Source organism: Equus asinus, chromosome X (genome assembly GCF_041296235.1).
Source record: "Equus asinus isolate D_3611 breed Donkey chromosome X, EquAss-T2T_v2, whole genome shotgun sequence".
NCBI classification, from domain to species: Eukaryota; Metazoa; Chordata; class Mammalia; order Perissodactyla; family Equidae; genus Equus; species Equus asinus.
In genome coordinates this window covers 15611620-15624621 of record NC_091820.1, presented here as the reverse complement: position 1 = coordinate 15624621, position 13002 = coordinate 15611620, and the positions used below count along the sequence as shown (strand labels likewise).

The following is a 13002-nucleotide window of genomic DNA, read 5'->3' as shown; positions in this document are numbered from 1 at the left end:
GGCTGAGTGTAAAAAGGAGAAATTTCTGAACTCACCTAAACGAAAACTTCACTAAGCTGAAAGCTGGCCACTCTCGGAGGGCATTGGCTGGCATGAGGCCATGGTGACTACATGGCCTTCTGGTCAGACATGGTTGTCTGTTTGTAGAGAGAAAGGCCCTGTACAGTGCCTTGCTAAGGACCACTTGGGGGCTTGTCCCCACACTGTCATCCCCTGAACGCATGTACTAAGGGCAGTGGAAAAGGCACAGCCAGCCCTCCACTCCTGCTAGAGACGGCTGTCTCGGTAGCAGTGCCCAGGCCATGCTCTGCTGGAGGCCTTTTATACTGCTTGGCCAGCTCAGCGGGTTACCTGGGTCGTGATGCTCCTCTGAGTTCATCCAGGCACATCTAGGGCCAAAGCTCAAGGGGTCAAGGTGAGGTCCCCTTGTTCTTTCCTTCCACTAAGCCCCACCCAATAGAGGACATTCTAGGGACAAGAATCTGCCTTGCTCTTTCTCCATCCTCGATTGATCATCAGATGGTACTCAGGAGAACAGGAACTTGGCAGGAATTGTGGTACACAGTATGCAGCACTAACATTCATTAACACTGTTCTTCTGATCGGATTGAACTGTCTCGCGTGCTCCTTCTCATGCTCAGCCTTTCCTCGAACCAGTGGTTCTCTCAGTGCAGTCCCAGGACCAGCAGCAGCGGCGTCTCCTAGGAACTTGTCAGAGGTGCAGATTATCAGCACACTCCACTCCAAACCTGTAGAATCAGAAACTCTGGGGGCGGGGCCCAGCAATTGGTGTTTTAACAAGCCCTCCAGGGGATTCTGATGCAAGCTCACTCAGGTTTGAGAACCACTGCTCTAAACAGCCCTGTTAGGAGCAATCCTCCTCTTCAAATTCGGATTCATTTAGCCTTGGTGAAGGACTTGCTATACAGTCATTATCTTGAGGACTTGAATAATCTGGTGTTTAGGTAATATCATTCCCATTTTATAAATGAGGAAACTGATGCCCAAGGCTGTTAAACGATTAACTCAAGGTCACAGGGCTAAAAAGTGACAGGCAGCGGTGGGATTTGAATCCATATCTCCTGACTCCAAATCCAGTATTCTTTTCATTTCATTACACCAAGGAACAGAAAGATACACGTACTAGGTAATACTGACCTGTATAGGACTAACTAACAAAAGTGGAGTGGACCAGTTTTGGTTTTGACATGTTTGAATTACCTCATTCTGATGACTCGGTTCCATAAGTCCCCTTACCATAGAGCTTGGTAACCACCTATTTTTCATCATCTCTCCAAAAGTGGGTGCCACAAACTGATTGTATCCTCTCTCAGGGGTGCTTCATTTTTCTAAGCCTACTTATGGTTCAGAGGACTGAATCTCCACTGGTGGAATTGGGAGCAGCTCAGTGGATTGGGAGTGGATGGCAGAGGTATTTTTTCCTAAAGGGAACTGAATGGTCCAGGAGTAGTTCTGGCTTCAGGTGAGCATTCCTTTATAGTTATGCCCCTAGATAGCTGTTCAGTGGTAAGGTTAGCCTGACAAATCTTGGTGTTCTTTATTCTCAGTGGTCTCCTAGTAGGTGAGAGACTGTCTTGTGAGGTCCTTCTGGCACGTAGGAAATCTCCTATAACCCACTCAATGCTAAATTCACATTGAGGTGAAAGGTTTCAACACTTAAATTAGGTCATTGGTTAAATACTTTGCGTTAAATCCATACAATGAAATGCTATTCAGCCCCAATCTTGAGTCAAGAAGTTCTAGTCTCTCCAAGCCCCCAACTTTTCTCAGGTGGACCACTAGGGTTGGCTGTCAGAATTTAATGGGCCAGGGTCATGAGGACAGGACTCTGCCAGGAAGTGCACACTCATGATTGTAGAGGTTCAGCCAAAAACTAGAGCAAATACAAATCTGAAATTTACAGGAGCAAAAAAAAATCCCCTTTCTGATCACAGGTCCCTGGTGAGGCTGTGTCTTAGCAAAGTGCTATTCAGAGAAAAATTATGCCAGAGGAGGCTGAGATGTGGAGTTTGCTCATCTCATCCCTCTGGGGTAGATGAAAGGGATGGATCCAGATACGTCCTGAGTGACCTTTCTGTTTCTAGTAAGTGAAATAAAGGAGCCTTTCCCAGATCCTTAAGTCACGGTTACTCAGTGTGGCCATAAATTAACTCTGCTTGCTTATTTAAGCCATGAGAAAATAGGATCTTTTTGTTTGGCAGTTGATCTAGGATTGGTCCAGTTCCTGGGGTACCTCAGGGCTGGGTTTTAGGAGGGTGAGAGAGCGTCCGCGGAACCGTTGCCTGGCTTCAGGCCACCTCCACTGCAGGTGGGGAGAGGATTTGTACTTGCAGCGTCATTGGGGTGGTGGGGCGTGCAGAATTAGAACAGCTTCACTCCAGTGCCAAGGACGTATTTACCAGCATTCAGGCCCAGCTTTATGAAACTAACAATTTGGTTAATACAGGAGAGTGCTTCTGATAAATACTCTTAAGAGAAAAGCCTGGTTGTTGTTTTTCTCTTCTGGCTAGGAACTGTTTAGTTCTTCTTCCTCTCACCCCATCGAACTCTGAGAATGCGTAGATGCTTTATTCTGTGGCCAGAATGTTCCCTGCTCATGTCTCTTTTAAATTTTGAAATATGCAGTATTATCCTCAGAATGCTATGTAGCAGAAAAGTGTTACAATGTACAAAACAATTGATTCGCCTTCAAGGAGGTCTCAGATAAGAATGGGGCTTTGCAAACTAGATCTCAAAGTCATGTATCACCCCAAAAAGGTTATCATAAGGCTAGAAAAATTCAAATTATATTTTAATTTAAATTTTCTCGAATCAGAAGTCTTTATGCTTTTCAACTAGAGAGGATGTAGTTGGTTCTAGTGCACAATTCCAGTTCTACTAGATGGGACAAAACAGGACTGGAGACAGGCGTCAAGGAGTTAATGCTGGTCTGGCATATTCTTAAACAAATCAAGGCCTGGCTGCGGCAGCAGCCTCTCCCTGGGGGAGGGGACGAGGTGATGGGGCTGGGAGCCAGCACTAGCCACGTTGTTTACTCTCCACCCACTGGCGTGGCAGAGAAAGCACGTGCGTCTGGGGTTTGGATACTGAGCACAGAGAGCCCCATTTGGTGACTCACCCCAGCACTGAGGCGTGGCAGTGCAGTGGGGCTGCGTGGTTAATCTCGCTCTTCCTTGCATGAACTGGGCAGGAGCGGCTGGAGGCGATGATGCGCCGGTCCCTGGAGCGCACGCAGCAGCTGGAGCTGAAAAAGAAGTGCTCATGGGGAGCATCGCTGGCCGCAGCATCCGGAGGACGCGAGGGTGAGTGTAGAGCCGTCCCTGCATTGCAGGGCCCCGGTGGGAGATCGGAGGGGAGGCGTTGGAGATCAGGGACATCGCAGGCACCCGCAGGATCTGGGGGATGCTTTGTCGCGGTCTGCAGGTACGTTTTTCAGAAGTGATGTTTAAAACTGCCAGGCTTCCTGTGTATGCATCTCTCGTGAAGGGGGTCTGTGCATTCCTTTTGGTAGCAAATAGCAGTTGATGCAATAACTGGGCTTTGAGGTAAAGCAAAAGAAAAGCAAAGAAAATGAATGCAGAGCCTGGTTAACTGGATGCACCTAGCAAGCCCAGGCATAGTCTGCTTTCAGGGCAGGTCCCTGGCAGTAGGCTAAGTCACCTCTACAGCATGACCCTGAAAGGCAGAGCAGCGGTTACCCCCTTACAGGGTCTGGAGCTTTCCCTCCTCATTATTAATTTCTGTTGCTCTTTCAGTTTTCTTTCAAGGTGACTTATTTATTTCATTATCCAGTTCATACTCATCTTTAAATTTTCAAATGTTTAATTTACTGTATGGATTGTTCCTAGTCTCTGAGTGGCTTTTCCCTCTCCTTAGTGTCTTACTTCTTCTCTGTGATCTTACCATTCTATTACACAGGAGTTGTATACTAGCTCTTTCTGAGAGCAAATGGGTTTACATATGTAGTGCAGTTCCTTGACTTTGCTGTATTGTGCTTTTAATCTTTTGTCAGTGAATATACATTATTTTTTCTATTTCTGAGACGTCAACAACCCATTTCAGTTACGTTTTCTAATTTCCTAATTAGAAACTAAAGTCAACCAGAAATTGGGACTTTTTTCTTTTACCTCTCTTTGCTCTGATTTTTTGCTGTGTAGGTGAATCAGAAAATACCCCACCCCCTCCTCTAGGTTTAGCAGCCAGCACCCTCCCTCCGGACCCAGGGACTACCGCCACCGCTGCCGAGTCCACCAACGGTATAGCTGAGCATCACCGTGCCATGGCGTTTTGTGATGACTGTTCTGATCACCCTCCTCCATCACTGTCTGTCTCAAGCACTTTTACAATTGATTTTGTAGTCTGACTCCTTAGAACTTTTTTCTAGAGATGTTAATGACATGCTCATATTTCTTTGTTCCTCTGTCATCGTGGAGCTGTGCATGCCTTACATCCCAGTGCCCTGGAGACATTTCATCCTTAGCTCACTGACTTCTGCCTTGAAAATCTTGTCAATGTTTGACCTTGCGCATTTAGATCTCTAACACTCTCATTAATCATTGGCTTTAGGTATTATGTAGTAGTGTGTTTCAGTCACTTCTGGTTACCAAAACCTGTAATCATGCAGAGTTCTGAGTGTTCATGCGATGGGTTCCTGGAGAGGTGTTGGAGAGGGAGTGTTAAGGAGTTGATCAGTACTAACACCAAAAATCTGAACAAGGAGATCAGTTGGCTTCGGTTTGATGTTATCTCTGTCTAAGAGGTTCCCTCTGTTTTGGATACAGGCCTGGGAAATTCTTAGGGTCTAGAAACAAAACTACCAAAATTTTACTTTCATTTAATAACGACTTTAGAAATTCAACCCATCTTTGGCTGGCAAAGAAAAAACAAGGTGTAAAAGGGATGCAGTATTTCCCAGCAATGCAGATGGTCAAATTCTAGCAGTAGGAATAAATGTCCTTGGTTTCCAGCATTCCTTTGACGAAGCAGAGTGCTTATTTAATTCTTACTGGTGTTGCTGAGCAGCAGAGACTTTGCTGCACGAGCCGAGTTAACTGTAGCGTGGGCACTGGCCTTCCCCTAACGGAAAGGAGCAGGTAGAGTTGATAATTACCTCTTACAAATCACACCCAGAGCCTGGGCCAGGATGAGGTGAGTGCAGTACTTGACTTGGGCACAAAATTTCAGGGGACACCAAAAATCTCAGTAATCAAGATACAATAATATTTTAATAAATCAAAGTTAATGCCGAGCAATCCATGATGAACAAAATATCGAATTTCTAAAGACCAGTACCGTGCTAAGCCATATAGGAGCCTGAGGCAAAAGGGGAAATGTGTATATAGTTTTATGTAATTTCTTTTTTCTTCTTCTTTTTTTTTTTTTGCAGGGGAAGATTGCCCTAAGCTAATGTCTGTTGCCAATCTTTCTTTTTTTTTTTCTTCTTCTGCCCCCCAAAGCCTCACTACATAGTTGTGTATAGTTATAAGTTCTTCTGGTTCTTCTATGTGAGCTGTTGCCACAGCATGGCTACTGACAGACGAGTGGTGTGGTTCCATGCCCAGGAACCGAACCTGGGCCACCAAAGCGAAGCACACTGAACTTTAACTGCTAGGCCATCAGGGCTGGCTCTGTAATTTCTAACGGTTAATTTTTTTTCCAGAATGTTAAAGTGGTTGGAACAAATACTGATAAATTGAAAAGTTGGTTATTAAAACTTACATAATTTTGTTTAAATATTTTATTTACACCAAAGCAGAATTTATTATAGTTTTACTTTGGCTTAGGTTAATTAATAATTATTTAAGACCATCACTTGGTTAGGAGAAATTGTGAAACGTGCTAATTCTCTCATTTGAAAACAAGATAAGGAGAGGAGTAGATTTTGAAAATATTATTGATGAGTTTGCTCCCTTTAAAGCCCAGAGCACGCTTCTTTCCTTTTGCCTCGGGCTCCAGTATGGCTTGGCAAGGCACTGTCAGTGCCTCTTCATTTGCTCTCATGGTTTAATTTAGGAACCAGTCTAAAATAATGGCTAGACGTTAAGAACACCAAACCCAGGACCACCTGTTAAAATCCTAACCATGAACAGTCCTAGCATTTGAGAAAGGGCCCTTGTGAGCCCATCTCTTGATAAGAGGAAGAAACCAACTGCTAAGTCTTGTTCTGCTGTAGGTACAGCTCCTTGCGTTACAAGTTACTTGTCTCTCCAGCCTGAGCTGTAGATCACCTGCAGAGAAAGTCCAGTTTCAGCTCACAGCTTCAGCCAGACCATAGGACCTTTTCCAGTGGTGATTTGTCTCTGGGTCCAGATTGGTTTTGTTTTTGTGTGGTCTGAATGTACTTGAAAGTACCTGGACACAAGGAAATGATTTGCTGGTGGGATGAACATGGCCTTAGTTGAACAGTTTAGTGAGGTTGAACGTTTGAAATTGAAGAGAAGAACAAAGTCGAGAAATGGAAGAGAAGATCTTGCTTCAGACAAGTGGCTGCTGTGGCCTGGACGTTTCCAGATAGGCTAGGTAGATAGCAGGATGATGGAAGCAGTGTGCTGTGCCACAGCAGTTTAGGAGCGTGTGGATGAGGACAGGAAGAACACTTTGGGATATGTGTTTCTCAGTCTACAGTGGTGTGAATACCAATGTCTTTAATGCATTTCTCTGCAGCATGTGACAAACTTTCAACATCAACCATGAATTTGCCAAAGCAGACGGAGCCTCCCATGAGTAAGCGCCTGTCTTCATCCACCGTGGCAATATCCTATTCCCCAGACCGAGGCAAGTGAACGTGCAGACTTGGTCTCTCCAGTTTTCTTCTTTCTAGTGTGAGCGTCTTAACGTCAGTCTTTGTGAGAGCCCCTCTTGAGCCTTCTGCGGATCCCCCGTTACCCTAGCCTTGTGGTCTGAATGTGGGAGCCCCAGGGCCTCACTAACGGAACTTGGGACAGTGGCATCGCTCTTTAGAGCCAGGTCGTTGTTGAATAGGGACAGGAATTAATGATATTCTCCTAGTCTGAAAGAGACTATTCCATTTTCCACAGTGCGTGTAGGAGTTCCCTGCCCCAGAATTAATTGACCAGTGGGCAGATGTGACCATTAAAAAGTAACTGCCTGGTTATTGATGCAATATGGTTGATTAGCCAGAAATAGCAGAACTGAAGAGGCAGAGCTATGTGGGAGACTTAGATGTGTGAAGAAATGGGGCTCTGCTGCTGTCTGTGGCTTGTAGGCCTGCCCATTTCTGTTTTGAAAACAGAGGTTTAGAACTAAGATGAAGCCTTTAAAAGGGGAAAAGGATGGGTGGCCTTTTCCGATACTCTGTTTTGAGATGGGAGATGATATGTATAGGATGTTGCCAGTTCCAGAAACTCAGTAGACTTAAAACCACCTGTGTTCTAATGGAGGCTCAGATAAGTCACTAAAAGTCTGAGTTTGCACCTTTCAGAGTATGTGGCTTAGGGAAGGGAGGGGAGCTCCTCAGGCATTAAATGCGTGTTTTAGAGCATCACTGCAGAAGTGTCAGGTGCCCGTGGAGCATTTACATGGCAAGTCATCACCAAGGCGGGAGCAGGAGGATGTTTGTGACTTTGAAGAGGCCAGTGTGCCTTCCTGGTTGTTTATCACTGGCATCGCCTTGCACTCCCAGCACAGAGGCTGGTCGTGTGTGTCAGAGACCCCTCAAGTGTCAGTGTTGCTGATCTCTGATGCAGTTCATGGGTAAGCGCTGGAAACCTTGGATTAAGAGCTGGATGAGAAAACATCTACATGTTCTTAACTCTTTATAGCTGTTCCATTAGTGTGTTCCATATGTTTTCATTCATGTGGTTACAAAGTGATGTAAAATTCATATTTGCATTGATTAATACGCAAAGATATCAGTATGTTATTATATGTTGTTGGCAACTGAATTATCTGCTTGTGGATTTTAAATTGAAAAATTTTAATTCCCAAACCATTTACTGGCTAGTGGGTACCCAAAGAATACAAAGTAATGGAAAAGTTAATCCATTACTGTATAATACATTCCAAAACCATCAAAATGACATTTCAGTCACTGAATTTTGGATTATGAATACTACTACTTCCATTAAAGCTGATAATCAGTTGGTTATTTTTGTATTTCTTTTTTTAATTTTCCCCTTATTTACATGGAGAAAGTATGAAAGGATACATATTTATACATTAACAAAATCAGTGTGTTTATGAACTATTTTTTAACAGAGTACCTAAAACAAGTGTTTTGTAGGAGTAATCTTTTTTTCAATGTTAGATCTACTTGGTGAGTAAATAGTTTCTTGAATCCATATTACATCTTGGGAGATGGGCTAATTCTCTTTGAGTGATACAGATAATACTCTAATACTGTAATAACATATTGAATGAATTAAGGCACCCCAAGAGAATTAACACACTCTCTAAACTCGAAATGACACATGGTTTGTTTTATTTTACTGTGATGAACTCCAAAGCCATCTTTTGCTAGAATATTTTTATTTTCCACATCGGTTCTGCCACCCAGAAGTTAGTTTGCATCATGCATTGTGTTGTTTTAAACATTTTATTTTGTTTTGTTTTAATTTTGCTTTTTTAAGTTTTCATTTGATTCCATTCCTCAGCTCATCGCACGCACCTTAGTCCCATGGAAACCTTTCTTGTTATGCGACTGTTGACACCCACACAGGCTTCTTTAGCCAGAAGCAGAAGTGCACTCATGCTCTCTGAGCAGGCCAGTGACTCAGGTAAAAGAAGCCAAGCTGGTAATGCTGAGGAAAATACCTGAAGTGATGTTGGTTGGCCTATGAGTTCCTGACTTTTTGTATTTTGCTTCCTATTTGCTGGTTTTGTGAAATGTCTTCAATGGTTAATAACGTTTTCTACCCCCTAGTGTTTTACTGTTGCTATGTTTCTTTTAAGTGTCACAAAGGTGAGTAAATTATTTTATGATTGAGGGCATGTGGATTAGGAAAAAAATCCATTTCATGAGCTGTGGAGGTTAGTAGACTTGCTTTAAGAGACAGTTTGGCAAAGTAGTCTGTAAACTACAGTCTCTGGAGTCCCATAACCAGCTCTACCACTTACTAGCTCTTGCCACTTTGAGTAAGTTAATTAACCTCTCTAAGCCTCAGTTTCCCCATCTGGAAGGTGGAGTTATTTTAAATTGTTGTAGGGATTAAATGAGCTAGCACAATGATTGGCACAGCAAGAGCTCAATAAGTGTCTAGAGCCTCCCTACTCAAGGAATGGTCCGTGGAGCAGCAACATCGGCATCACCTGGGAGCTTGTTAGGAAGGCAGACTCTCGGGCCCACCAGACTTGCACACTGGAGTCTGAAAAACGCTGGGCCACACCATCAAAGCCCTTCCTTGACCAAAGTGAATCAAATCATCATGGCAAGATTAATGAGGGCTGGCCTTCTCTGTTTGCAGATGAGTAATGCTTTGTGTCCGCATCAGCGCAGGTCTGGTCTCACTTCCCAAGATGGTGTCTTCAGGAAGATGACATATAAATGATAAATAATCCTCTACCTAGTTCTAGCTATTTCCGAGTAGTTGTGCTATTTCTGCAAAGAAGATATGCAGCTAGCCAATAAGCACATGACAAGATACTGAACTTCATCGGTCATTAGAGAAATGCAAATGAAAACCATGAGATTCCACTTCATACCCACTAGGATGGCTAAAATTCAAAAGAAAATAAGTGTTGGCAAGGATGTGGAGAAATTGTAACCTTCATACATTACTGATGGCAGTGTAAGATGATGCATTCACTTCGGGAAAAAGTCTGACAAGCTCCTCAAAAAGTTAAACATAGAGTTACCATATGACCCAGCAATTCCACTCTTAGGTATAGAGCCAAGGAAATTGAAAACAGATGTTCACACAAAAACTTGTGCATGAATGTTCTTAGCAGCATTATTCATATTAGTTACAAAGTAGAGACAACTTAAATGTCCAACAACAGATGAATGGATATACAAAATATGGTATATCCATAAAGTAGAATATTATTCAGTTATTAAAAAGGAATGAATTACTGATACATGCTACAGGATGAACCTTGAAAGCATTGTGCTCAGTGAAAGAAGCCAGACACAAAATGCCACAAACTGTATGATTCCATTTATATGAAATGTCCAGAATAGGCAAGTCCAGAGAGACAGTAAATTCATGGTTGCCAGGGGCTGAGGGAGGGGGAAAGAGGAGTGACTGCGTAATGGGTACAGGGTTTCTCTTGGGGATGTTGACAATGTGGTGGAATTAGACTGTAGTTATGGGTGCACAACCTTGCGAATATACTAAAAGCTGCTAAATTGCACACTTTTTAAAAGATGAATTTTGTTGTATATTAATTATATCTGAAACAAACAAAAAATTCCTGGGAAGTAGGAAGTACAGGCATACCTCGGAGATATTGTAGGTTCGGTTCCAGACCACCGCAATGAAGCGAGTCACATGAAGTTTTTGGTTTCCCAGTGCATATAAAAGTTAGGTTTATACCATACTGTAGTCTATTAAGTGTGCAATAGCATTATGTCTAAAAAAGTGACCTACCTTAATTTAAAAATACTTTATTGCTAAAAAAATGCTAACTATCATCTGAGCCTTCAGCAAGTCATAATGTTTTTTGCTGGTGCAGGGTCTTATGAGAACGCAGTGTCTGTGACGCACAGTAAAGCGAAGTGCAGTAAAGTGAGGTATGCCTGTATTCCCATTTTGAGAACAGGGAGTGTGTCAGGAGGTCCCCAGGGCCACTCTTAGGATTGATGATTCTCTCGGACTCATCGCTTTGATATATTACAGTGAAAGACTATAGAGCAAAATCAGCAAAGGGAAAAAGACGCATGGGACGAAGTCCAGGCACAGGCTTCCAGAGTCCTCTCCCAATGGAGTCACACAGGACACGTTCCCCCAGCCATGAGTTATGAAACGTGTGAAATGTTGCCGACCTGGGAAGCTCATTAGAGACTCAGTACCCAGAGTTTCTATTGGAGGCTGGTCACATAGGCACCCGTTGCCAGGCACATACCTGAATTCCAGATTCTCAGAAGGAAAGCAGGTGTTCAGCATAAATCGTGTTGTTTGTGCAAACAGCTTAGACACAGTGAGCCACTCTTATAAATGAATGGTGGGAACCCTCCCCAAATCCAGGTTCCCTGACGCCAGGGCTACCCTTGTAAGCAGGCCTTTCCAAGTACAGCAGTCATGCCCGCTATGTTTTCTCTCTTCTGCACAGTGTCCCCACTTGGTCCTTGGCCTAGGTGTCTTTACAGCAGAATTATCATCAGTAGGACCCCACACAGCAGGCTGAGGCTGACCTACAGCAGTGATTTCACCTAAGCCCTTTAGGGATTCTGGACTTAGCCAGTTAAAACACAAACCATTATATAAAGGTCTGTCTTAGAAAGCCAGGTGGCTTCCTTTGTACATTTCCACATGAACCTTTTCTACCTGGCCCGAGGCGTCAATTCAGGCCCAGCACAGCTCTGGCCAGTAGGATGAAGACTCAAAGCGTTCCAGGGCTGAGGCAGTATCACAATGGCCAGGGCACACACCCAAGAAGTACAATCCCAGAGGGCACATGTGTCTCCTGCAAACAAAGAGTTTACAGTGTTCAGGCACCCTAAGCAGGACATGCATTGGTCAGGCAGTACAGGCCATCACGGTGCACAGTGTGGCTTCCCACCATGGTTCCTCCTGCCGCAGGTTCTCGGTCTGGTCCGAGTGATTCCGTTCAGCCCTTATTTTCAGAGGGACTACCTGAAGTGGTCAGTTCCAAACCGTTCTGTCCGTGACACTAGTTCATCGCGTGCTGAGCACGGACTGCATGTGGAGGTGTTCTCTGGGCTCCATACGGGAGCTGGCCTGCCCCTGCCGCCTCACAGTCATACACTCACATGCGATCTGGGCTCTGCAGTCCATCTGGATCTGAAGTGCTTGCAAAGGCAGCACAGTTTTCCTTCTGGAAGAAGGGAGAGTTCCCAGGAACAGTTCTGGAAAACAAAGACCACAAATGCCCTTTCCCTCCTTTGCACCACTCTAGGTGCTGGGGTTTGTTGTTTTTCTCCATTGTTATCAGTGGGCCCCCTTCAGTAATCAAAACTTTACATTCTCTCAATCATCCTCTACTCTCGCTGGGACCTTTCATCTGAAAAGATTTAATGCAAGAAGAACAAGAGCATTTTTATAAAAAAATTTTATCCAACTTAACCAGAAAGATACATCATGTTCAGGAATTAGGACAAAATTCCGAGTTCAAAGAATTTCAAAATAGGCTTGCATACCTCTCATCTCTTTTGCCCTGCTTGTTTATCCAGTGAGCAGCCTCGAAAAGGTCAGTCCCGTCCCGAGGACAGATGTGTTGCACAAATCACCTTTCTGAGGTGTGTGTAGCGGGAGAAAGGTGAAGGAGGTCAAGTCAGGCTCTCAGTCCATTGTTACAAACTGCAACCAATTTGGAAAGTCAAACACCAGACGTCCTGTCAGCTACAGTGAGGCAGCCCCCGGAGGGGGTCAAGTCTGGTCATCAGGTGGGTGGAGGGGTCCCACTCCCTGTGAGTGCCCTTTCCCAGCTTGGAGCTTTGGCAGGAATCACAAGTTAGGAATGCACGCAGGCTCTGCATTGGAAATCAAGAGCCAAGCGGAAGCTCCAGGTCGAATGGTCCCATCAGGGAACAAGCCCTTTCCTGCGGGCAGTTGTCTTTGTCCCAGATGGTCCACCAGCATCTGTGATGTTTTCACAGGTTAAGACCCCACGGTAGGGTGTTCTATATCTGTAGTGGTCCTGGGTTGATTTTTGAAACTCCAAAAGTGTATCTCTGGAGATTGCCTCTCTTTTTATGTCTCCCTTTTTCCAGAGGCTCTATTATGCAAAAATCATCAAGTATGGAGACTTGTTCTGGTTCTAGTACTCAGACTATTCCAGCAAACCACTGGTGCCAAAGAACAAGGAGCTCATGTCCCACTCCCACTTGGAGGAGAAAACAAA

At 44.2% G+C, this 13002-nt stretch overlaps 1 protein-coding gene across 25 annotated transcripts in view; it reads left to right on the top strand.

The window, feature by feature from the left end:
* MAP7D2 (MAP7 domain containing 2) overlaps window positions 1–13002 on the top strand; it is a 100666-nt gene that overhangs the window by 51782 nt on the left and 35882 nt on the right. For 7 of the 25 annotated variants that reach the window (XM_014847907.3, XM_070502194.1, XM_014847902.3 and 4 more), the window contains exons 4-7: window positions 3212–3323; window positions 4179–4277; window positions 6685–6795; window positions 8634–8756. In XM_014847907.3, coding sequence (XP_014703393.1) covers window positions 3212–3323; window positions 4179–4277; window positions 6685–6795; window positions 8634–8756 — 445 coding nt within the window. The remainder of the gene's footprint in view (window positions 1–3211; window positions 3324–4178; window positions 4278–6684; window positions 6796–8633; window positions 8757–13002) is intronic. The other 18 variants (XM_070502206.1, XM_014847904.3, XM_070502197.1 and 15 more) reach the window with 6 other exon arrangements.